The sequence below is a fragment of the Lepidochelys olivacea genome, assembly GCF_965140295.1.
Source record: "Lepidochelys olivacea isolate rLepOli2 genome assembly, chromosome: 9".
Classification (NCBI taxonomy): Eukaryota; Metazoa; Chordata; order Testudines; family Cheloniidae; genus Lepidochelys; species Lepidochelys olivacea.
In genome coordinates, this window is record NC_140419.1 from 7,022,018 (window position 1) to 7,048,920 (window position 26,903).

Consider the following 26,903-nt stretch of genomic DNA (forward strand, 5'->3'; position numbering starts at 1 on the left):
CTTTCTGTAGTGAGATGGTGTCCCTGGAGGGTGGGCCCCAGCGTGCAGGGCTCCGTTTTGATCTGGACCTTGATCTTCTCAGGTCATACCTGACTATTACAGCTGAGAATGAATATAGGCTCTCTTTAGACTTCTTTCTTGCTGTACCTAGCACCAACTTGATCATAACTTAAATGGAAGGCTTAGGGATACTCCAGGTTTATGGTGCCAGAGTGGGTGTCATTGAATGGTGATTTGCGTTTAGTTGGCTGAGTCCTGGTTATTGGTTCTGAATATTGGATTCTCTTTTGCATGGTAACTGACATGCCATGTAGCTCATGGATGTATTATCACAGTGTTCTGTTGAGCAAGTAGTTGGGTTGACGTCAAAAATTAAAGGTCAGGGAGTCATTTGGAAGGATTAGAGGCATAGAGGTTTAAACCTTCCAAATCTTTTGGAAATAAAGTGAAATAGTGTAGAAATATGGACAGATATTTAGTAACCATGTGTTGAAAGTGTCTCATTAGCTGATAACAAATTGTTCTACTACATTTTATCACTTCTTTGGTGCTGTTTCTGTTTCCTTTCATGCTTATATTAACTGGGAAAGTGGAGGCTTTTTGAAAGCATCCCTGTGTATAAGTAGATTATGATCTAATACAGGGAACAATGAAAACCCTCCTGTTAAGAGTGTAGGAAATGGACCGGTCTGGTCTACACTACAGATCTATATTGGCATAACTATGTTGCTCAGGGGTGTGAAAAATCCACATCTCTGAGCAACGGAGATATATTGACCTAATCCCCCATGTAGACAGTGCTATGTCAGCAGGAGAGATTCTCTCCCGCTGACATAGCTACCACCTGTTGGGGAGGTGGATTAAGTACGCTGACAGGAGAGCGCTCTACTATCGGCTTTGATGGTAGCACTACAGCGGCACAGCTGTATCGGTGCATCTGTGCTGATGCAGCATTTTAAGTGTAGACTTGCTGGGAGAGACGGTTGTTCCCCAGTCATGGACCAACAACACTAAGTAATAAATGGAGGAATTCTATTAGAAAAGTAATTGATGTTTAAATACTTGAAAGGAACAATGTGCTCTAATGTTCAAACTGTTTAAAAACCTGAAAGGAACAACTTAATATTGAGATAGCAGACGGTAGGGCTGAATTCCTTGTGAGTTTTACCTGCTAGCCATGCAGTTGTTATGATGTTCTCAGAAGGTTCTGCTCACACTAGGAGAATTGGATTAAAAATGTAAACAAAGCTGAAAGTTCAGAGACAGGTGGCGATTTTAGCTGATAGACTTTGAAAAGGAAAGAGGGGTCCTATAGCCAGATGACCTTATGCTGTGATCTGGTCAGATCTGACAAGTGAAGCAGGATTGTGTAGGTCCTGGATAGCAGGTCTCTAAGGAATACATATGTACTGTTGGTGATTTAGTAGGTTAGACTTTCCTTCGGAGGTGGTAGTGAGTTAGTCTAGCAAGGTGTTAAAGGGCACTAGGTTGATATAGATGCCATCTTTTCCATAACTCTTAAATGTAGAGTCCTGATCACTTTGTATGAATTAAAAGTCATATGGTGCTTTTTATAATCTAAGGGTGTTAACCCTAGTGGCCTGGCTAACTTCCACTTTAGATTATATTTTGCCTCTCTGAATAGCTCTTACAGTTTTAATTGAATACAATGGCCTTTAAAACCTAAACTGTTGAGTAGTGTTATGTGTGCTGTTAATGGCTGTCTTCTCTCATGCTCCTTGCATTTGCGCACAAATATTTAAAACGGTCCATCTCAACTGATCAGTTAGTCTCAATGGATCTGCAGTCCAGAAAGAAATTGTGAAGTTGCTCCTGTAAGGTAGATACTAACTAGACTTGCACAGAAGTGGCTACATCAGTTTTACTTAACACCTTTCGTTAGTTTGGTGCAAGCTTGTGTGTGGACAGAATAAGTATCTTATTTTGGTTTAGTGTAATAGGTAAATCAAAATAGGATGCTTTTATTCTGAAGTAAGGTTTGTACCAAAATAACAAAAGATTAATACTTTCATAGGTTGTAAGGCCAGAAAGAACAATTATGATGATCTAGTCTGACCTTCTGCATAATATTATCCATAGAATTTCGTCAGTGATTTCTGCATCAAGTTAATATCTTCTGGTTGAGCTAGAGCATATATTTTTGTAAGAGATGTTCAATTTTGATTTAAAAGACTTCAAGTGGTGGACAATCCATCACTTCCCCTCAATAAGTTGTTCCAATGATTAATGACTCTATAACTTTTTTTTTTTTTTTAAAGTGCCTTATTTCTAGTATGAATTTGTCTATCTTCAGCTTCCAGCCACTGGATTTTGTTATGCCCTTGTCTGGTTAGTTTAGAGAACCCTTTTTACCATCAGAAATCTTTTCCCTAGGAATGTTCGTATAGACTGAAATCAAGACACCTCTTAACCATCTCTTCGTTAAGAAAAGTAGATTGAATTTCCTTAGTCTCAGGTTATTTCTGCGCAAGTTTGTGTGTAGACCAGCCCAAAGAGATAAACATGATCATTTTACATTATGTTTATAGAATACTCTACAAATCATACAAATGCAGCCCAAAGAAAAACTAAGACTTCTATGTGTCTGCTTATGTTCGGATACAGTTGATGTCTAATTTGATATCTTCCAATCATGTGGATTAAAACAGGCATCTCTTGTTTTAAAACTAAGTTTTATGGCCTCTAGTGTCACCTTTACAAAATACTTACAGAAAATGGTTATGTAAAATAGCTTGTTTGCCAGCAATGCTGAATGATATGTCATGTCTTTTGAGTGGCCCATTTTGTCGTAGGATTCTATATTCTTATCTGAGTCCAGGTTAATGCTGAGGACCACAGGAGAGCAGACCACTATATTTAAGCCTTTTAAGTTTCTGTAACCTGAGAGTGTCTATCTGCCACCCTTCTGCTCTATAAGGAAAGCTGGCTCTCAGGAGTTTGTTGCTGTGCATTGCTGTTTTTAGCTATAATGGCAAAGGATGTTGAACTGCACTAACCCACTGGTGACTGTGGCAGGTGGTCATGCACACCTGGATGTCTAATTCTGATTCCTTCCTCATTTCCAAAAATCCTTACTGCTTTTTCCATACCCTCAGTTTCTCTCCCCTCCCCTCCCTGCTCTTCCTTGGTTAAGTTTGAAGGTTTTTCTTCCTTTTTATTCAGGGTTCCTTAATCCACAGCAATATCTTGACTTTCCAATAGCTCCCTCATTCATTCATTCTCCATTTCCATGCTCGCTCCTGGCGCTTTCCTTATATCCATCCAGTCCCTTCTTCCATAAATCCCTTCCCTGTTGTAGCGTTTTGTCTTTTCTTGCCACCCTTATGCTCTATAGTTCCTCCGTTGTCCATAATTCCTCGACTTTCTAAAATATACCACTCTGATTAGCCACTTCATAAACACCTGTAAAAAATAAAGCTGCCCTTGACACTGGTAGGAAAAGCCAAACAGCCAAGTGCTTCAGAAAGTTGCCCCTTTGTTGCCCTCACATTAGCCCGGACAGATTTCTGTATAGGTTTCTGGCTGTATCCCAGACATTGCTGCCTGTGTAATCAACCACTACCTTCTCTCTCAGATTTCTCTGTCTTGGTTTGTCTTGCAGCACTGACCTTTCCATCCTCTGGGAACCACTCCTGTGCGCAGGCAGTTATCTCTGGCTCCCTGAGTCATGGTTCCACTCACCATTTATACCCAGATATCTCCTTTATGGATGCTCTCATGATTCAGTTCTTGATTTATGCCATTTGTTTACTCCCTCTCTGCCTTTAACCTCAGCTAATGCTTCGTTGCTGGTATTCAATGGTGTATATCTGGGCACCTCTGATAACTCATTCCTTTCTACCCTCTGTACCTGTTTTGGCAAAGCAAGCTTTTGACTTCATTCCAAATTCCTTCAGCTTAATGTCTCTGAAGCACTTCTGGGCAAGAGGCATATCCTCAAGCATAGATGCTCCTCAGCTTGGTATCTATCTCAACCTTGAATTCTTCTCCTCCTTTCCTCCACAGCTGTTATGCATTTGCAAACCTGCTTATTTTATCACCCCATAATGTGAACCATATACAATATTACCTCTGGTGCTCCTCTGTTGAAATCTTCATCGGTGGCTTCATTCTTTCCCTGTTACAACTGCAGCTCCTTTTCCTGTTGTGTCCCCAAGCCATGGTCTCCAAACTTAAGTGTGTGCAGAATGCTGCCACTTGCTTTGTCACACAAAGAAACAAAACCATAGAATCATAGAAGTGTAGGACTGGAAGGGACCTTGAGAGGTCATCTAGTCCAGTCCCCTGCACTCCAGGCAGGACTAAATATTATCTACACCATCCCTGACAGGTGTTTGGAGACTAATAAGAGAAGGTTAGACAATGAGGGAGATTCCACAACCTCCCTAGACAATTTGTTTTCATGCTTAATTTCCCTGACAGGAAGTTTTTTCCTAATGTCCAACCTAAATCGCCCATGCTGAAATTTAAGCCCATTGCTTCTTTTTCTATCCTCAGAGACTGAGAGCAATTGTTCATCCTCCTCCTTGTAAAACCCTTTTACATACTTGAAAACTGTTATCACGTCCCCCTCCGTCTTCTCTTCTCCAGACTTGACTTAAACCCATTTTTTTCAATCTTTACTCAGAGGTCATGTTTTCTAGACCTTTAATCATTTTTGTTGCTCTCAGTTTTGTTACTCCTTGTTCACTTTGGGATCTAATTCATGATTATTGCCCTTGTACTTAAACTCTCCATGGACAGGCCTGAGCCAGCCTCAGAGGTGATCTGTCTTTCTCTCTCCTCAACTAGCAGGGGCCTTGCTCCTCACCGTTTGGTCACTTTGATGTGGGAGCTTCTTCCAGTCAGCAGCAGCTGCAGAGGGCCAGCCTCTCTGTATCTCACCATCTCATTCAAATCACCACTGAACAAATATTTTTTTCTGCCTTGCCTATACCTCTTATCTCTCTTTCCTCTGCTATTACTTAACTCCATAAAGCATTTTGGGGTTCTGTTTATTAGACATACCATACACAATATAACTGTACTGTACCTTGTATAGACTGTTCACAAAGTAAGTTGGCCACCATACATTTCAAACTTGCAGGTACAGGCTTGGATCCTGGGCCTGTAGCCAGTAGGGTCTGGAAGGCAAAGCTGTGATGACATATTCAATATCCAGGTGGAGTGCAAAGGGGGCAGCTGCATTGCCTCACATTCCAATCTGCTGATCCATGAAACAGTATTGGCATAGGCTTTGGAAGCTGCTGCTTGCTCTCCAGGCTGTAGGGATGGTCTGAGGTGATGGCAGGAAAGGGTGAATCTTTGTAGAATGTTGCCTTATGATTATGGCCTGTCCTGAGCAAACTGGACATGTGGGGCCCTGGCACTACTTTGCATTGTCAGTGTATGTAATTGTGCAGACACCTCAGTCAGTTCTTCAGCACACTTTCTTTGGTAGCTCCAGGACTTAATTATCCCAAAGTGTTTTAATTTTTAATGCAATTCTGAGTGAATTTACATTTCATCACTAGCTGGGAGTTTGAGGAGCAGAGGTGGTGGGGAATGGGAGGTTAGGCTTTGAAAACGTTTGAACCGTCTTACCTTCTGTGCATTCTAAAGAATTTCACAGGATTTGGGAAGGATTCTATCCAAGCTTTTATTTAGGAATTTCTAGAGTTTAATTTGTAATAAAATAAGTTAATGGTGGAGTTAAGAGTTATGAAGGGCCAAGATTGTATTGCAAGTTAACTCCTGAAAGAAAGTCCTAGTGGTGATGACTTTTCTTCATGGGAGAGAACATAGCACATAAGTGTGATATTTACTCTGATTCTCTGAGAACATGAATACAACAAAGGTGGGTCACTTTATTTTTTTCTTTTATTACAAACTTGTGTTTGATTCCAGGTGGAGACAAGAGAAGCTTTGCAAGAACCAGAAACAACTCAGAATCAACCAGAGCTCCCCAGAATTTTGATAGGAAGAGGCAACTCTCCGAATCACAGGCCGAAACAATGAACAATTCAGACTGCAGAATAAACCCTAGAAAACTGGGAACTCCCAGAGGTATCAAAACAAAGTGGGCACACACTTCAGAAACAAGCTGCTTTGAAATGCATGCTCAGGCACTGTTAAAGGACGGCTGGGGTGAAGTGGAGCTGTAAAAGACTGTTGATTATTTGTAAGATATGGTCTCTCAAGTCTTGTGGTATTTTGTTGTAATGTGTCGGTATTCTAGGCAAGCTGCTCGCAAAGATTCAATCTTGAGTACAAAGCGTCCCTGTAACTACTGCTAAAATATACATCCAGACTTGGGTTAGAAAGGTAACAGTTTGCGGATTTGTATTTGCAGGAGAGTCCCATGCTGCTGTCTCAACATCATGCGATAGAAAGAATCGGAATAAGCCCACCAGAGGGAGGAAGAAGAATGTATTTGAAGCCTACATGTCAAAGGAAGATGTTGCAGCAGGATTGAAAAGGGGAGAGCTTATCCAGGTGCCCCGAATATAAAATGATGTTGCTCTTGCGATATAGATAAGCCGGTGAAAATAACAGATGTTCAAATCATATATTGGCGGTTTTCAGTACAATGAATTTATATATTATTTGGAGATGTTACGGGGAGGGGGAGGTCTCTTCTAGTTTCTCAGAGGCATTTTTCCCCCTTCTGTGTCTCAGCTGTTCCCATGTGTGCGTGTGCTCAGGAGACCTGGAAAGGGAAGCTGGAGGTGACACGCTGTGTGCTGAGGACCAGGTAGCATCCCTGCCTCACTGCAAAGTATTTTAAGCCCAAACTGAACTAGTTAAACTGAAAGAGCAGAGGGTGATGCAGCATCTTTGATTCTCCTTCATGATGTTGCCTTCACAGACGTTCACACTAAGGCAGTGGTCCTCAAACTTTTGAGGGTCGTGCCCCCCCTCCCCATGTCCCCATGTGTGCCCCCTGCCCCCTCCGGGGCCAGGAGCAGGGCTGGGGTGTGGGGCCATGGACAGAGGTAAGGGGGCTGAGGCTGGAGCCGCAGCTGGGGATGGATTTAGGGTTGGGAATTGGGCCAGGAGCGGAACTGCAACCAAGCCATGGGGGGGCTGGCGACCAGTGCGGCTCTGCTTCCGCCCCAGCCTCGGCAGTTGAGCTCCTGGCCAGGTACAGAGCCGCGCTGGAGACAGGGCCAGGAGCGGAGCTCGGGGCAGAGCTGGGTGGCACTCCCTCCCAGCCCCCTATGGGTCCTGGCGTCCCCTGAATGTTCCTCTTTGCCCCCCTATGAGGATGCACCCCACAGTTTGGGGACCTCTGCTCTAAGGGTAGTGTGCCTGCCCATGGGATCACAAGCTCTTTAAGCAATACTGGATAGAGCCTTACATTCTACCGATCAAAGGTATAAAATGCAGAGGAATAAGAAACACACACTGAAAGTCACAGATGCGTGGTCATGCATCCGAAAGACCAGTGGTGGAGGCATTGAGAGCTGGTTGAAGTTTTCCAGCAAAACAGTTTTGTTGTAAAATGCTGATTTGTTGAATGTGAAATGCTTCTCGAAAATGTCTCGAGTTTGATGAACTTTGGTTGAATCATAGGCAGCGTTCTGTCAGAAACCTGCTTGGCTTCCTGGCAGGCTGCTGGGGAGTCTGGGGTTCCAAGGTCTGTGGTTCTGGGTCAGCGCCACTATGTGGATGGGCAGCTTGCAGGCAACATGCAGGGCCAGCTGACCCGGGAGTCTGGGTTGCCCTGAGCTGCAGACTTGGGAGCTCTGGCAGCTGTTGAGTGTAATTGACATGATTTTTGATCCTTCAGTTTCACCACTGAAATTGATTGTGTCAGTTTTAGTCACTAGCTGCCAGAATTGTGTCATTGTTTCCAACATGATTTTTTTGTGGCGTTTGGGTTCATGAGAAATTTTGAAAAAATTGGTTTCAGTTTGAATCCAACCAAAACCAAATTTTGAAATATTGAAATTTCGTGCAAATCCCAAGTTTTGGCCAACCTAATACGCACTCCAGTTCTGCTTCAAAAACTGCATTGGCACATATACCAGATTTTGCACCCATGAATCAGAGGTCTGATTTTTCACCAGAATTTTGGTCAGCTGTAGTGCAGCAAGCAAATTGGAGACTGAGGGCATAATAGTCATTTGGCAGCAGATAAACCAGCCTGTTTCCCACTAAAACCTCACTGGTGTAGCCACACCATGATATTTATGACCTGTACACTGACTTCAACTGTATTTAAGAAAGAGCCATTGAAATCCCAGCATTAAAGTAGCCATATAAACTCCATATAAACATAGTGCTGTAAGGACACCATGTCTTGAAAGGTCAGAATTTGGCTGCTTGGATGTACTGTCCCAACCTAAGGAAGAGCTGACTAGAGCATGCAAGTCCTCTCTTTCTACACAGTTTCCCTACCACATGATCTAGTGGTGTTATCCGGCTAGGCATGGATGGTGGCCTGCTGTCACTTCTGGCTCTTTGGACCACATGAGCAGGCTCAGTCAATCAGGAATCTGGAACCAGTATCATGTGACCAGGGACAACCAACCCACCTCAAAATGAAAAATTATGCAAATGATCATGCCAAAACTTTGTCACTGTCCCAATATTTCATAGGGAGATTTTTTTTTTAGTCAGTTTCAGAAATGTTTGCAGTTTCAAACAATTTTGTCAAATTCTTGTTACAAACCTTTTCATCTAGCTCTAATTGAAACATTTTTGGAATCATGGTAAGGATACCATAGTTAAGGTTGTAAGTCAGTTTCTCTTTGAAGCCCAGTTTCAGATCAACTCTAGCTGTTGTAAAAGGATTGTACAGAGCATGGTAACTGATTTCAGTTGCAGCCTGACAATGGTTCCTTAGCCAATAATTACAGACTCCCACACCTGGGAGCAAATACCCAGTGAAGGAATTGGAGCCCCCTGTTATGTGCTTGTGCCAGAAAATGCCTCCACACTCCAGGAGCTGCAGCTGTGTAATGAAGCAACCAGAGCTTCTGAGTGGCCTTTAAGAATATTCCATGGAACATGTTTCAGTAACACAGCCAGGTGGTAATAAATACAGAGATCAGCCATAGATCTTCCTCAGAGATGCAGTGCAGCTCCAGAGGATACAAGGCACTATCAGGCTGCTGCTGGTACCTGAGAATTAATGTGAGGTGTTGTCTCCCAGAGGACCTCAGACTGTATTATTCTAGCAAAAGAAGCTTCTATAAATGATGAAGCTTCCACTCCAGCTCATGTTTCCCTCTGACAGAAAGCTTCATGTGTGTCTTGTTAGGGTTGTGGTGCAGCCACTTTCCTATCATCCGATTCTCTGTCTGAGGGAAACTATTGAAACTGTAGAGTCTGGATTTTATGTACAGGAGATACAGAGCTGAGTATCTGATCACGGACATTGCAGCCCAAAACCTTTCTCCCCAAGTGTCTTATCAGTAACCCCCAGTGGCTTCAAGTACACACTGAACAGGAAGGGTGAAGGAATGAAACCCTCTGAGACCTTGTCAGGAGTCTTGGGAGGTGAACAGATATTCAGCACTGCTTTCTGAGATCTCTGAGGAAGGAAAGAACCTATTGAAGAGCCACTCCATCAGTACCTACAAGCAGGACGTCAGAACGCCATGGTAACCTGAGAGAACACACAATGATAACCTGTCATTACAGTCCTTAGGAAAGAAGGCATCCAGGTCCCAGTGTCAATGGCTGTGGCCAAGAGATTTCTTTTCCAGCAGCAATGTGAACCTGTGGATGAGTAGTAGAATCTCCCAGAGCATTCTGGAATCTCATTGGATCCATGAATGTCTGAGGGTAGAACATAACATGGTCTGTAGGTCTGTCATCTCAACAGGGGCAAGGAAACACTCTGATCTCAAGTCTGAGGAGAAGATGATTGGTCCATGGCAATGTAATTTAACAAACTATTCCAGAAGATCCTAGCTCATGTGTCCACTGGCATGAATTGGAGACCACTGAGAGATAATCCTATGCCTTCCATAATGGTTGTACAGTTCCAAGTCATTAAGACTTAGAAACATTTCTGTTCATAGATGCTGAAATCATTCATGTCTAGATGTCTCAGTGACTGCTGATGCTAGGTTTGATACACAGTTTGCTTAAGTAGGAAGTTCAATAAATAGCATGATGAGCTGTGCCCTACAGAATTCCACTTGATCATGGGACACCCTCAAATCCAGCCACGACAATGGACATCTGGGATCAGATGCTTAGAGTTCATGCATTTCCCCCTTCCCCGGTCTCCATGTGTAGAAGAGTACCTGGCAAGAGCAAACAGACCCAAGGCAGGGTTATTGGAATCATCCACGCAGGTCTCAAGTTAAGCAAGACTGGCTACCTTCTCCATGGAAAGGTAGTAGATGATATCCGTTTTGTCAGAGCCAGGTTGTGTGTTAAACAGCATGAGCCGATGGGACTTCCGTCATCCTGTTATGCATTAACCATCATTTCAGGTCAAGGGATGGCTGAAAAGTCTGTAAGTGCAGACTAAACAAGACCTCTGAGGGCTGGTGACCGCGTAAACTTTAGAAAGCACACTGATTTACAGAGACACTGAACCTTATTTGGCTATCCAAATGCCTTTTGCAAGCAGTTTCTTTACAAGTATGAAAGTGTGGGTTCCCTTATATGGTTTGTTGCAGGTTTTTTTAAACAGCCCTCGGCAGTGGATAGATATTTGGACACTGACTTTCCTCTGTGCTTTCCACACACACTGATCTGTGCCTACATGTTAGGGTGGCCTACATGTAGTGCTTGATTTGGGATACTTGAAGTTTTGTCTTGGTATCTTTCTGTTGCCCTGATTCTCTGGAAGAAGTGAGAAAGTTGGAAATCCTGAGTTTTGTAACCTCTTAGGAAAATTAATAAGTTTAAGGACTTCTTTGGCGGGTGTGAGGTCGACGTGAACTATCAGGAGATGTTTAAAAACCTTGCTGCAATCCTTTCCTCCCCAAACACTGGCTTTGCTGACATAAAAACACTGATAAATATAGCAGCCATTGTTTGCAAGTTACTGTAAAATAATACTGCTTTAGTGTGACATCATGAGACTGTTCAGCCAGGACTTCAGCCCCTAATACACATATGAGAACAGTTGTTCGTTGCAGATGGGGAGAGTAGCTGGTTCCAGATATGATATCACAGCGTGAAATGTACAACATTGTAAATAGGATTTTCATAGGCACAGATAATAGGGTCCATCTGCTTTCTAAGATAAACTTTGGGAGTTTCTTGCTTAAGGGAAAGAGCTAGAGAAAAAGTATTTTAATGCTACTTGACATAAGCATTCTGATGCTTGTGATAATTATATAATATACGTAAAGCTTTTGTATTTTAAATGGCTTGACATTTTGCTACTTGGTACGCTCCCACAAATTAGGCATTTGTGCACACTGCTAGTTAGGCGCCTTACTTGCCGTGTATGCAAAACCTGATTTTTCATGTGCATGTTGGGGATATTTGCACGTGACTCTTTGACAGTCTGGCCTGAACTGCCCAAAGGGGTTGTTCTTGAGTGACGCAGGATGCTTTCTCATTTGCTTCTGCATTGCTGGTGAGATGCTGGGAACAGGAATTGACTGACATGGTAAAAGCTATTCTCCCTCTTGTGACTACCAATAACTGCCTCCTATCTCCAACTAGAAGCCAGGTGATTTTGATGACTGACTGCCTCTCTGGAAAGAAGACCTTTGTGGATTTTCCATCATTTAAATGGGTGCCATTCCTAATAGAGACTAAACACAGCGCACTAGATCTCATTTTGCCTATGCATGAAGAATTTTGATTTGCTCCCCAAGGGTGTCCTTCATGCTTACAGGACTTTGTTTTCTTGCCACTGTCCTGGGAGGTGCGTGCGATGTAACTAATCTCAATATTAACCGTACAGTAAAATAAGGCCTAAAATAAGACCGTTTGCTGCAAAGTGCACAAATAAGATCTGAAGAATGAGGCGTCCATTTGTCCTCATGCTGTTGGTGTTTTCAGACTTCAAACAAACAAAAAAACCACTTCACAAACTAGCAGATTTCTCCTCAAGCCAGCAAAACTTTGGTGTGTGAAGAGGTTATTTTCCTATATTCAGAGCACTTCCCAGAATGCATTAAAATAATATGCTGCATCGAATTTATAAGGAAGCAATTCCAGTGAGTGAGTCCTCTGGTTGCTAAACACAGATGGAATACATTTCATATGAGTAACTGAAGACACGAAATGAAAAAGGCTTTAAAATTTCAGATCAAAAGCAAAAGGAATTTATTAATGCAACTGTAGTTAATGCTGTCTCATTTTATAAGAGTAAAAGTTAGTAAATGTTTTAATTAGTTATCTAAACTACAGTTCCCAGGATGCTCTTGGATTGAAATGTCAGTGTTCTGAAATAGCCAATAATCCCCTGTTCAAATTTCCTTTTTTACCTCTTAATCCTGGACAATGGGGAAGCAGAAAATGACTGTCCTGTCTAATTTAAAGTTTATTTGTTAATAACTATATCTACATCTGTTACTGATGTTGGATCTCAACTGTTTATTTTTGGAAAATCCTTTCAATTCATCTTTTAAACTTTTCTTACTACAGAGTGATTGCTATCCATGTTCGTGGACAGTCCAAAAGTGCAGCTGGAGTCCAATAAGGTTCTGGCCCTCTGGCGGGAGCCAGTGCTGGAAGAAACCTTTCTCCTTCCTGCCCTATCCATCCCCAAAGCTGTCTCCCCAAAATATATGATATAACTTTTTAAAGCAAAACCAATCTCACCCCCCAAAAAACAGAGCAAAAAACATCATCATAATCAAAACCAGGGGCTGTTCTGTTATATTTGTTTTTCTTTCTGAACAAGCGTTGTAGCTGTTGAGAACGAGGTGGGTGCTAAGGAAGAAAGAGGGCCTGGTTTCTTGGCTGCTTAAAGAGCAGCAGCAGCAGCAGCAAAGGACTTTATGAGGAACTCATTGAACCATCATTTATGTGGTTTTGTTGGGGGATGTGTAACAGCAGATGGGAAAAGGTGGCACACTAGCGTATCAGCTATCGGAATGAGTAACATTTGATGCATCTATATTTAAAAACACTCCAAATGGATTTGATCTAGGTTGCAGCACAAAACTGGAAAACAGGGAAATGCTGATTGTCTGACCTGAACTCACTACTTGTTTACTTAACTCATAACAAGTTTTGCTTGAGGAGCATATACTGTTGAGTCAGTCTTCACCCCTGGCCTCTCTTCCCTTCCCAATATTTTCGTAAATGAATTCCATTGAAGCTAAGCATGCAGGCTATCGGAGTATTTGTCGTTCACCCTAAGCAGAATTTTTGTTTTTGTGCATTTATATTGCAGAGTCCATGGTTTTAGTACAACTTGCCGTGCTTTAGCAGGTAACTTGGATTTGGGCCAGGGTTCATCCTCTTCGGTGTTTATATAGTGCCTGGCACAATGGGGCCCTGGTCCATGACTGACTCCTAGGCATTGCTGCAATACAAACAATAAAGATTCTTGATGCAAACAGATACAAAGTAACCACGTTTAGTGTAACATTCCCATGTCATTTTGGAAAACCTTATGTAACTGAGAACTGTGAATTTTCACTGCAATTGAGATATCCTGGGAATCTTAAAATTAGGAAAAATAGAAGAAGAATGTAGTTTCAGTGCTCAATAAAAATTGATGTCAATGTCTAATTCTGCAAAGCCTTTTTTTGGAGTACTCTGGTTTGTGGTGTAATGTGTGACAGAATCTGAGACCCCGACTTCTAGCTGTTTGGCAGGTGGAGAGTGGAGGAAGGGGTTGCGTCTAGGTTGACGTATATACTTAGTTTTGGATTTAAATGGTTCCAACACACAGGTACTAATCTCAAAATTTAAGATTTGCAATGGAAATTCAGATATATCTATCATGTTTCAAAGTAAATATGTTATTCATAGTCATCCAATTTAACTAATACTACATAAAACTAATGTTCCAGACGTAATCTTGATTTTTTTTTTTTTTTTTTAATTAAGGGACCCTTGAGAATAAATCCTAAGAAATACCATGAAGCCTTCATTCCATCTCCAGTAAGTATAATTTATAATTCTTTGTAGTTCTTAAATGAATGTGTATGAAGATAGTAGTTGTACTGGGTACGAAATGTCACTTTGATTTGTGTAACAAGATGTACCAGTTAGGATACATTAAAATAAACATTAAGGTATGTACATAGTGTGAAAAAAACCTGTTTTTAACACTGCAAAGTGCTACTGAATGTCTTTAAACTTCTGATGAAAGTGGGGACACTTGTTTCTAATCCAAAGACACCAGCTGAGCCCAGGTTTGAGGACCACTAGTTAGTGTAATTGTAAACCCTTGGTCTATGGCTACAGAGGATGTATAGATTTTTCCATTGATTTAAATTAATCTTTCCTGAACAAATATGCTCTCCATTTTCGATCCGCTGCATGAGCTAATTTATAAAGTTGGTCCAAAAGTACCATGCATGGTTCCTTTTAATGTACCCTCTTTTGCGCAAGCTGTGTATAGCAGTGGGATTCAAGCTTTTTTCATTTGTGGACCCCCTAAAAATTTTTAAATAGAACCCTTTGGAAATCTTAGACATGGTCTGGGGATCCTCAGGGGTCTGGGGAACCAACGGTTGTAAACCACTGTTCTGTGGTAATGACAACTTTTCACTGACCCCTTAGACATAATCTGCGGACCCACGAGGTTTCGTGGATCACAGGTTGAAAACCACTGGTGTTTAGCTTGGCTTGAGGTTCACTGCTGTCTCAGGGGGCCATTTCTTTACATCGGTTATTCATTCAATGGAAGGACTCTTGTGATTTGAAGGGCCTCCTTTAGGCAAGGTTACCTTTCTGCTGGTGTAGGTGAGGACAGTTGTTTTGTAGTGACTTGATCAAAGTTTAGTTGGCTTCATGTCCTAATGTGACAGTGTGTTTCATATTGAAATTAGGTTTTGTTTTGAGGTATAGGAGAAAAAGGGCCTTGCTCAGACACTGAGTTGTTGGTTGTGTTTAATATTGCTCCTACTTTTGGGGCATAATTCTTTTGGAGTCAGGATTGAAAGTCCAGAGATTTGTGTTAGCTTCTGTGGTCGGTCAGTCATAGAAAATGATCTTTAAGCCTCTTTCCATAGAGGAAGACTTGTATTATTTGTGCTGGTGCAAAGGGGAAGATTCTTGAGAGTCGCTGGGGAGGAAACTCATAATAGCGGTCTCCAGGGCTTCCTGAAACTGGCACTGACAGTCCTGGTGTGAAAATGGGTAATGTTCTGTACTCCTCTCTGCTTGCTCTCTTGACAGCGCACAGTCAACCTGTGGAACTCCTTGCCTGAGGAGGTTGTGAAGGCTAGGACTATAACAGGGTTTAAAAGAGAACTGGATAAATTCATGGAGGCTTAAGTCCATTATTGGTTATTAGCCAGGATGGTTAAGGAATGATGTCCCTAGCCTCTGTTTGTCAGAGGGTGGAGATGGATGACAGGAGAGAGATCACCTGATCATTACCTGTTAGGTTCACTCCCTCTGGGGCACCTGGCATTGGCCACTGTCGGTAGACAGGATACTGGGCTAGATGGACCTTTGGTCTGACCAAGTATGGCCATTCTTATGTTCTTATGAATGAGGTAAGTGTAGACTGTTAAACCTATCCTATTAAACCACAAAACACTAGCTAAACATTAAGTCCAACTGGCACCTTAGAGACTAACCAATTTATGCTCAAATAAATTGGTTAATCTCTAAGGTGCCACAAGTACTCTCTTTCTTTTTGCGAATACAGACTAACACGGCTGCTACTCTGAAACCTGTCATTAAGTCCAACTGTGTACACAAGCAAAGAGCTCTATCCTTACTCCCCCGAGTGCTTAGCTATTACCTCATGATGAAGCAGATCACTCACAGTTTTGTGTTCTGGAATACATAGGCACTGGGATGTTAGTTAAGGGTTACATTTCTGCCATCACTCTCTTTTCTTCCTGGGTTAAATCATGCAAACAGCACCATTGCCCAGTGATCAGAAGAGTCAGCCCCTGGAGGATGATATATCTGGGCCAGGTGGAAGTAGTCAATGTAAGGAGAGGGTTACATTTGGGGAACTCGCCATTAGCATAACCCTCCATCAAGTATAGAAGAATGGCTTGCAGTCTTAGCATCCTGCTAGATTCCCCATTGTTGCCAGATACTGAAATAGCTACAGCTGTGAAAAGTCTTCATCTCCCTCTGCAGCTAGTCTGGGCATTGCACCCCATTCTGTCAGATCGGACATGGCTACAGTGACCCCTTGCATTTGTCACCTCTGGGCTTTATTATACCAGCCTTATGCTTATTTTGGTTCAAGTGCAGCAGCAGGTCACTTTAATGTCACAAGTCCCTACGAGCATGTTGGTCCAGACTGTTGCGCTGTACGCTGGCTTACTGTTGAATGGCGAGTCAAGGTAAAAGCGTTATCATCAAAGACTTCCATGGGATGGACCCAAGCTATTCGAACACTGCCTCGCGTGCTGCAATCTTGACTGCTTTCAGTACCTGTGATCTTTTGAACGGTGGAATTGTCATCTTGGAGAGCGAGACACTTGAACATGAGAGACGGAGCTTTCTTGGCAGCTGGCCCATGACTGTAGAACTTGTTTCCGGAAGAGATTAGAATGACCACAAATCTCCCTGCTGTCAAACAGAAATGTAGAAGGCTGCTACTGTTGTTCGGTGAAGGCTATATAGTAATAAAACATCTTGTCGAATGGGAGATGAGTGCAGAGAATCTGATCCTCTTACAAGCTGTAATGTGCTCTGATGCTACTGCAACAAATACAGCGTAAACACCTCGGTAGAAGTGTAGGCCTTGCAAATTACCCCAGTACTTTGTTGCCATTCAAGCCCATTGTAATTACATTAGTAATGCAAAAAGGTGATGGTTTGGAGTGTGAGGAATTGGTGTGGGGGGAAGGAAACGAAAAAATCCCAGACACTTGGGAGCGTGTGAGTTAACTCTATAGACCACAGTTCTGAAGCACTAAGTAAACATTGCTGCATTTTTATGACATGTTACTTTAAAAAGCTTTATGGTAGTGTGCGCCAGTTTTTAATTACCGCTGCTCTAGCAGGCATTGAAATAACTGGTGTTAAAAATCTGTATATAGGAATAAATTGTTTAAAATGAGAGCTATTGGCTGCAAATCAGAAAAAGAAAATCCCTTCTTGCTTAGTCTAGCAGCATAGTTTCAATGGGCTGGCGTAGCACTTCCAGAGCTGCTGTTGGCAGATGGAGAAACTACTTTTAATTTTTTTTTTTGCAAAAAAATACAGGGCGCAAACAAATTAACCCACATCCCAACTTCCTTCTGCCCTGGAACAAGCCAGCATTACCATGGAATTGTACAGCTAGGTTATAAAAAAAGGGCATTTTTCTTAAAACGAGGCTTTGAATTGTCCTTTTTGTATACGTGGTGGATCTCGCTTGGGGCGGGGTGGGGATGGGAGAAGAGAGGTAGGGCCATGTGCAAAAATCTGGCCTTTGGAAAAGAAAAGTTTCCAATATGAATTATGTTGGTCCAACAGGCTTTGCAATTTTTCTGCATCTTGTCATGGGAGGCAGCTTTGACACAGCTGTTGGGCTGCTGCTGCTTTTCTTTCTAAGAGTAATTTGCTCGGTTGGAGGATGGCCTCGGTTCCACAGGACAGCAGTGTCTTACCTCTGTTATTTTGCTATCTAGGCAAAACAGAATACTTACGTGTTGGTACCCTGAAAAATCTGAGGCCTTATTAGATATGCTTACTGTTTTTCCTGAAGACTGCATATAATGGTAATGCTGCAGATGAGCTCTTATCCGGTACTAGAGAATTGTGAGCATGTATTTGAGGAACTGCAATAAAACCCCAGTGTGGTTAAGATTTTAGTTCCCTTAAGATTGGCTTTTTGTTGTGTTCTTGAAAAAAAAGTTATCACCTAAAGAAACCCACAATCATCTTATGCCTTAAAGCCAAGAAAAGGGGATAAGGCTCCACAATAGGAGAACATGTCTTAATACACAGGTTAATACTAAATGCTTCTAGGGTTTTACAGGCTCATGGTGTTCTGCAACCAGCCACATGCAATTATCAGCTTGCCGAAGTACAAGGGAGTGAAAATGAAAGCAGTAGATTAACTTGACCAAAAGAGGTGTGAAAATGAAACCTCAACTCCCTAAAAAACCTACGAACCTCTGCGATTAAACCTGATCCTCCTTGACCCCAGGTGGGCAACCCCCTCCCAAACCAGATCTAGATTGTGAGCTGAGTGTCAAGTGTGTCCTAGAAGCTAACCCTGCTGTGTGGAGTAGCTGCGACGGGTATATGGGGTGGGGCTACAGAAATCAAGGTCATCTCTTTTAGAAGGTGGGGTTGTGGACGGCAGGGGGCAGAACAGACTGTGGCTGGCTGCAGTTACAACAGACTTGTTGCTGTGTTATGTAACGTTTAAATATGTATCTCCATCTCCCCAGGGTGTGTGCGCTGTCGTTTTTTGTCGCTAGAGTATTTTTAAACTTCTGCAGTAAATATAGCTTAGTATTTTGTGCTTTGATATTTCATATTTTTTTCCCCTTTCCATAGGATGGGATTCGTGATATCTTTATTGATGGGGTGGTTGCTCGCAACAGAGCCCTAAATGGTGACATTGTGGTGGTGAAACTGCTTCCCAAGGAGCAATGGAAGGTCAGTCCCATGTTCATTTCTATGGCTTGCATAAAAAGAGCCGATTATAATGATCTCCACTGATCTTATTCATGTATGGTGTATTACCATATACTAATAGAGAACTGTCCACAAATCTCGTAGCTAAATTGTGACTAATATTTTAGTAGATTAAAAGTTTATCATTTAAAAGCTATGCCTAAAACACTAGGCCACACCCCTTTGGTGTGAAGGCCCTATCTGCCACTACCTCAGGAGGTTTGTATTTTGTCCACCACCCTAACCCAGAATATGGATGGGACAGATGGCATTTTTAGTTGGCTTCATGTTTATGGCATTGAATGGTTTTGATTGGCTGTTTGAGTGCAGTTGACAGTGTGTGTATATTTAAAGCATACTATTTGCAATTCTTAATTAACCGATAGCACCCAGAAGTTTGTGGGGCCCGAGGCTTGGAGTACCTGCCTTGTCCCAACTCTGAATCTCATGACCATTCAGGTCTTGCACAAATGAAGAACATGTGAAATAACTTGAACAATGCAAGCATATTTATCACTTCTGTTTCCATCTCCTGTAGAAGTTCACTCCTTTTAAGAGTATTTTCTTTTTTTTTTTTTTCCTTCCACCCATCAATGCCCAGGATGTCATATCAAATGGCTGGATTATTTTATTTGTTGCTAGTAAATCTGTTGGCAGCTTTGCACAGGGAAATCCTTACTGCAGGTCTCCATTTGTTGGGAGACTAAGGTGAAGCTAGCACGTGTGGCTATGTGCTTAAGTCTGAACACGACAGAAGTGCTGCAAATTCTTCTCCAGACCTAAATATCTGGATTTTGAATTCCTTTCAGGGATGTGAAGATTGCACTGTCTCTTTAATTGATGAGTCCTACCTAGGACAAAAGTAATAACCCTGCCTGTTCAGTGAGGTGAAAGTCCTGTCAGGTTAGTGCTCCTGGCTTGCTCTTTAGCCACCTTCGTGCCCAGTGTTTGTTTGAAGCAGACTTGTGGGGGAAAGTTTTAGATTTCCATTTACCAGACCTTCCATTGGCTATTTGCTGAACCTGTCCCCTCTTGCAGAGGGAGAATGACAGCATGGAACATTTAACTCTGCTTTCGAGATCATTGTAAAAGGACTCTGAACAAAAGACTCGTGTGCTTATTGCACAATGTGTTGGCGAAATTACATTACACAAAGGGTGATTATACTGTCATAGTATTAAATAGGAACTAACATGCTGCAAATATATTCCTGTGCCTATATAAATGTGGAAGAGCTGTTTGCTCTTATGGATGACTTAACTCCTTTGAAAATCAAACAATTATTAGGGTGAGGCAAGCTTTATTCAGTAGCCATTTAAAGGAGAGAAAAGCTGCGTTCAGCAGAGCCAGGTTCACTCCTGTAGTGGTTGGATCACTAAATGCATGTAAACCTGTCAGCAAGTTTAAAGAAGAAGGATTCTTCCCACTGCATGCAAAACACTGAAAGTGGTAAAAGTGGCAAGAAGTGCGGGTCAGGCTGCAAGCGGATAACCCAGAAGGCTTTAGATCTTCATAGTACAAGAGTCTGATTCTTCCACAGTGAATTCAACATTGCTAAATTAAGTACTCAGAACCTACAGGAGTGTGTTAAGCCATGCAGGTGATGCACTAGGAGCGGATTTACCTCGAAACATACTTGTCGCCCGGGGCCCCCAATGACAGGGGCCCCAAAATATAGGCGTGGGAACTAGGGGTACAGGGAGTGCTGCAGCACCCCTACATTTTATGCGGGACTCCACTGCCGCCCTGTACCACTTATGTTAAAATATACTGTTAGGAGCACAGAACCGCCCGGGCTCCTGGGGAGACAGGGAGGTGTCCGAGCCCGGCCATGGGGGCTGCAGCGTGACTGCGGTGGCTAAGGGGGAATCGCAGCTGCCTGCGTTGCAAGGACCCAGCAGCCAGGGGAGGCGAAGAGAGATCAGCGCATGGAGTCAGCGGGGTGCTCAGGTGGCCGCTGATGGAGCTGTGCCTCCCCTCCCTGCCCCCCCGCCACCCTCAGGTGGGTGTTCAGCCCATGCAGGTCTCTGCCTGCTTCTCCAGGCCAGCTAGCGGGGTGGCAGCGGAGCCCACAGAGTCCTGGGGCGTGGGGTGGGAGCTGGGACCCCGGGTGTCCCAGAGCAGAGCTTCCATGGGGCTGGAGAAGGAAACACCAAGATCTTCATGGCCGAGGACAGCTTCAGGCGCCATGGCGGCCCCACTCTGGCCGGCCCGGAGAAGCGGCCAGAGACCCACATGGGCTGAACACCCACCTGAAGGTGAGGGCCGGGGGCACGGCTCCGTCAGTGGCTACCTGAGCACCCCGCTGCCTCCGTGCGCTGATCTCTGCTCGCCTCCCCTGGCTGCTGGGTCCTTGGAAAGCAGGTGGCTGCCATCCCCCTTAGCCCCCATGGTTGCTCTGCAGCCCCTGTGGCTGGGCTCAGACCTGGGCCCCTCCCTGTCTCCCCAGGAGCCTGGGTGGTTCTGTGCTCCTAACAATATGTTTTAACATAAGTGGTGCGGGGCGGTAGCAGAGTCCCGCATAAAACGTGGGGGTGCTGCAGCACCTCCCACACCCAGGGCTGCCTATGGGGATGGGGGAAGGGGCAGATTCCCTGGAGATTTAAAAGGGCCCAGGGCCCTTGGCAGCGGCTGGAACCCTGGGCCCTTTAAATTGCCGCTGGAGCCCCAGGTGGCATGGCCCGGGCAGCGCTGAAGGGCTGGCTGTGGGAGGCTAGCCCACAGCTGGTCCCTCACCTTGCCCAGGAGCCCGGCAATTCTGTTGGCAGCCCTGCCTGCACCCCTAGTTCCCACACCTGTGGTCCTGGCTGCTGCCCCATGGCCCGCGCCCTGGTCTGGAATCGTGTCTGGGGTGGACAGGAGTCTGGCTTTCTTTTTCTTGGCTAGGTCCCGAGGGAAGGGCCCTGAAAATGAAGCTGTGCACAGGGCCCCACTAACTCTAAATCCGCCCCTGTGCTGCACTATGTCCCAGTCTGTTTCTTGCCATCAGCAACTTAGTCAGTGGGGGCATCCCAGCTCCCTAGTTTCTTGGAGTTCGTTGCTATGAAAATTTGTTTTCATTAGTTCTTTGGGAACGGTGCCACAGGACTGTGTTGGGATTTATTACGGTTAATTTTGCCAAGTAATTATAAACTTGACTTGTTATTGTCCTTCGTGATCGAAGATGACGCTGACGCCAATTTTACCTCTTGTGTGTACGGTTAAGGCTAAAAAGCCTGATGTGCGAGTGGCAGCCCTTTCCTCATGAAGTGCACAGGTACCGCAATGAGGAGGAAGGGGTTAAAGTCTGTGTCTGCTGAGTATGCTGCTATTTACGACTCAACCTCCGTACATTAAGATCTATACTGCGGTTAATCTTGAACCGGGTAACCCCATTATGGCCTACTGCTTGCCAGTTAATCTTGAACTTGGTAACCCCATTGTTGCCTACTGCTTGCCAGTTAATCCTGAACTGGGTAACCCCATTATTGCTGGCTGCTTGCCAGCGTGACCTACCTCTTGCTGACGACTCCCGGCTACCAGCGTCAACGTTGCAGTGTTTTGAGTTATGCATTGGTGTGGCCTTGAAGTGTTTCTTCTGGCCGCCTTGTATGCAGTTATCCACTTTCAGTTCACCACACAGCAACTGCCTTGGCATTCTGGTGTCATCCATCCTTAACAACTGACCAGCCCAGCATAACTGTGATGTGATAAGCCTGACTTCAAGCCCTGTAGAGTGACTCCATTCCAGAACCTCATTGGTAACTTTATCCTGCCATGTGATGTGGAGTATGGCACACAGGTGTCATAAGTGGAACTTATCTAGAAGCTTAATGTGACGCCTGTGGTGTGTCCAGATCTTTCACTCATTCAGCAAGTTGAAGAGCACAGTTATTTTACAGACTTGGTTTCAAGCTCAATTCTGCCAGACTCTGCCTGATAGTCTGCCAAATGATGAACTAGCTTTGTTGATATGACTTGTCAACTCCTTGTCTACAGTGATATCATTCCACAGTATACTACTAAGATAGCAGACATCTGTAGCATCATTTTGCTGTGTGTTTCTGATGGTGACTTTTACTTTTATGTAGGGTTTTCCTACATAGGTTAATACATGACCTTTGTCTTTTTTCAGGTTGATTGTCAGCCCATACCTTTCTGCAAATCTGTCTGTAATCGATTTTATATCTTTTAGAATATGTGCCCCTAGAGCATACCTCAGTTTATGAACCATTGCTTCAAAGACGTTCATGGATGATCGCAGCCTGTTCAGATTAAATAATTTTCCAGAGGATTGTGAACCTCCTGGTACCGGCATTCAGGTCTCTTGTAGCTACACTGAGCATTTTTGCATAGAAGAGATTAAACAAGAGTGGACCAATTATTCAGCCCTCCTTAATACCATTAGTAATAGGAAATGGGTCAAACTGAACATATTCTATGCCGATTTGGCCAATCATTCCATCGTGAAATAGCCTCAGAATGTTGATGAATTTTTCTGGACAGCCAGACTTACATAATAATTGCCAAAGCCCAGGTCTGCTGACTGTGCCAAATGTTTTATCCAGGCCAATAAGGATGGTGTAAATGTCCTGTTGCTGTTCTCTGCATTTCTGCTGCATCTGACAGACCTTTTGCATGTTAATGGTTTTTATTTTTTACTACTTCCAACTCACTTGTGTGCTTGACTGTCTGAAGACTTGTTCTGTTGGTATCCTTTATATCACAAGGGATTTGGTTGTTAGGACAGCAATCTGATACATTTGTGCCTTCTGCATTCCAGAAAAGCCTGGTCACAGTCCTGGGAGTGAGAACTTGCTTTTCCCAAAGCAGGTGGTTCCCTACCTCAGATTTCCCACCTTAATGATGATCCTCTGTGCTGGGTCCTACTATGCTGCCACATCCTAAATGCTAGGTTTGGAGCACTCAGAACTCCAGTGCAGGTTAGGGGGACTAAATGAATTGCGGGGGAGTGTGGGATATAGCTTGCATAACAAAGGGTTTTGGTCTTGTAAATTAGTATATTTGCCTGAAGAGCTGACGATGTTAATGGCTTGGGTCTTCAACCTTGAAACTGTGTTGAGAGCAGAGCCCCAAATAGTTGTGATGTGATAGCGTGAGATTGAGTTGTCATGGTGAAAACATAATAGAGTAGTGTCGAGGTAAGGAGCTGAGATTCTAAAGATGTGTGACCATGCTTTATGAAATAGCTCCTTGGCAGTTCGGAAGGAAATACTTCTTTTCTTCTTTCCCCATCCTTCCACTTTCTGGCTGCATGGTGGGAATGGGGAGATTCTGGGGGCTTGGATTCCTCAAATTCCTTCCCGCCCAACGTACACGTTGGGTAGCATTTGGTGAGCTGCTCACTCTGCCTGGTCTTAAGCAGACTGAGAGGAGTTTTGGACACATTTATATCCTCTGTGAGAGCTTTGTGTGGTCCTAGAGCTACTTCTGGCTCTGTCTTCACCATGTGAGTTCCTATTCTCAGGGGCAGCCTCCTTCCTTTCCTGATCTTGTATGTCTTTTCTTATTATCAGTTGTGCTCTAAAGTCAACAAGTTTGACCTTGCACCATGAAAATGGGAAATTGACCTTTAGGCGCAGAAGATTATTAGCTTACATTTCTGAAGAGCCTCCTGCCAAAACAGAGGTAAGGGAGTTGCAGTGGCTGTGTCGATGCTATATTTCAGAGGTTCTTTACACATCCTTTTTTTGCCTGGTGGCTTCAAGTATAATATAACTAAGGAACTATGGGTTTCAGAGTAGCAGCTGTGTTAGTCTGTATCTGCAAAAAGAAAAGGAGGACTTGTGGCACCTTAGAGACTTAACAAATTTGTTTGAGCAGAAGCTTTCGAGAGCTACAGCTCACTTCATCGGATGCATTCCTTAAGGAACTATGGTAACTTTCAAATGATTTGGCTCTTGAAAAGAAAGTAATTTGACTCTCAGACCATATTTCTTCAGATACTTAGCGTATAACCATGCTTACATCCATCCTCGGAATTCAAATCCTGTATAATTATACAGCTTGTAGTAGAATAACCTGAATGGTGCAAAATGTTCATGTAATTATTATAACAATATTTCTCTAATCCATTGAAAAGAGGAAAGCAGGGTAATAGTATAGGAAGGGACACACTTCATTTAATCTTCCCTGGCAACCTGCTCTTCTACCTCATCCTTAATTGTTGTGTAGTCTTTCCACTTCATCCTCTATCATTTTATAGTATTTGTTTAATTCAGACTTACATGTTGCTTTTTCATGGGAGACTTATTTTGCTGGTAGAAAATAACACATTAATCACTTGTTATTATTTGGGGCTTGAGTTCTTGGCCCAATTCATAGTGCTTACAGAATAGTAGCTTATCATGTAGAGTGTTGCGTGACGACTCCGCCATGAATTGCTCTCTCTATTGTTGTATGCCGTGCAGTAGGAGCCGTGTCAGTCCCAGGATATTAGCGAGAGAAGGTTGGTGAGGTAATAAAAGATATTACCTCACTCACTTGTCTGTCTGTATCGGTAACATTTTAGGGCCTTACAGTAGAACACCAGAGTTATGAAGTGACCAGTCAGCCACACACCTCATTTGGAACTGGCAGTACACAATCAGGCAGCAGCAGAGACAAAAACCAAAAGTCAATACAGTACTGTGTTCAATGTAAAATACTACAAAAATAAAGGGAAAGCAGCATTTTTCATCTGCATTGTAAAGTTTCAAAGCTGTGTTCAGTCATTGTTCAGTTGTAAATGTTTGAAAGAACAACCATGATTTGTTCAGCATTACAAACGTTTCAGAGTTACAACCAACCTCTGTTCCCCAGGTGTTTGTAACTCTGAGGTTCTACTGTATTTTGAAAACAGTATCTAGTATAGGACTTATTACTGTCACCGAGTTGCCCCATTATGCTCAGTCAAGAGTGCTGGGAGGGATAGATTTTATGTATGCATATTATTGGCTACCATATGTAGGAGATATCTGAGTGTGCTCAGCACAAAAGCATTTAAAACAAACAAACAAACAGCCCAAGCAGTATCGAAATTCAGTAAGCCTTTCAAAATGAGACCCGTTTACCATGATCATTACCTCTCATGGAGGACTGGAGAGGGGGTGGTCCAATATTTCCTGCACTCTTATGAGTCTATCCTAATGGTCTTGTAGAAAGAGCTCCATGGACCAAAGGTTGAGAATGACTGCTTTGTGGGTAGCATGGGGTTGTTTGTCTGACAGGAGGGGAGGTATTCCAGCATTCTGGCACTGAAGTGGCCCAAGCACTAAAAACTGTAACCCTTTCTAGCCTAGGAAACTCTGTGCTCCTCAAGGAACTCTGAGAGGTAAGATGTAATATAAGGCTGTGGGTAGTCTTAGATGGATGGAGTCAGGACCTGCTCCTTTTAGGGCCATGTGTCCGAGGTAAACACTTAAAACTCTCTTTAAACACTTTAAACTCTAGTAGATGTTGACAAAAATTCACTTTGCCCAACAGTGACTATTGTTGACATATTTGGCAACATCTAAAGGGAAGGAAAAATTAAATTCAAACAGACGTCAAGAAGCATTGTCATGCACAGTATAAACATAATGGTATATCCTGGACAGCTACCACACACAGCTGTTGACGTAAACATATGTAGTGTTAGTCAAACCTCTAGATGGGATTGTTAACTTTGGACATGCTTTAGCAAACATTTTTTATTTGCTTCTCATTCATCCAAATCAAGATTTTCTTTTGTTAGCCCTGATAATGTTTTAGGAATAACAGTATCACATGGCTATCCGAATAATGCTGTTTTGAGAATGGGAGTGTAGTGATCACTGAAGTTCTCTGGAGCTCTTCTTTATTATGGAATGAGTTTAGGAGAGGCCAGAGCTAAAGAAATGGATGATTGTGCATCTTAAAAATAACCTAACATAACTCATGCTGCCAAAGTATAGAGTAAAAAATCTAAGAAGCCAGGAAGGTATCCATATGAGTAGAGTTATAACTATAAAAGGTTGATGGAGGCTACAGAGACAGTCCAATTTATTGTTGCTGTGGGCTGCACTTAAATTTTTACATTGGCTGCTTATTTAGTGGTAATAGCTGGAGGGATATTTACCTGGGGTAAATAAAAGCTGTTTTTCATAGAAGGAAATGTTGCATTAACTTTCCTCTTCCCCCAGATGTTGCTTTTAGACATGTTTTTTAATAAAAGGTAGTTGGAAGTGAATGAGCCGAAGTCTTCATGTAATAGG

The 26,903-nt window shown here is 43.1% G+C and overlaps 1 protein-coding gene across 3 annotated transcripts in view; it reads left to right on the forward strand.

Annotated features, from left to right (window-relative positions):
* Positions 1-26,903, forward strand: part of DIS3L2 (DIS3 like 3'-5' exoribonuclease 2) — a 280,475-nt gene that overhangs the window by 26,490 nt on the left and 227,082 nt on the right. For all 3 annotated transcript variants that reach the window (XM_084638284.1, XM_084638283.1, XM_084638285.1), the window contains 4 exons: positions 5,908-6,066; positions 6,353-6,495; positions 13,990-14,043; positions 18,571-18,672. In XM_084638284.1, the coding sequence (XP_084494410.1) occupies positions 6,015-6,066; positions 6,353-6,495; positions 13,990-14,043; positions 18,571-18,672 (351 nt within the window). In that variant the 5' untranslated portion in view covers positions 5,908-6,014. The remainder of the gene's footprint in view (positions 1-5,907; positions 6,067-6,352; positions 6,496-13,989; positions 14,044-18,570; positions 18,673-26,903) is intronic.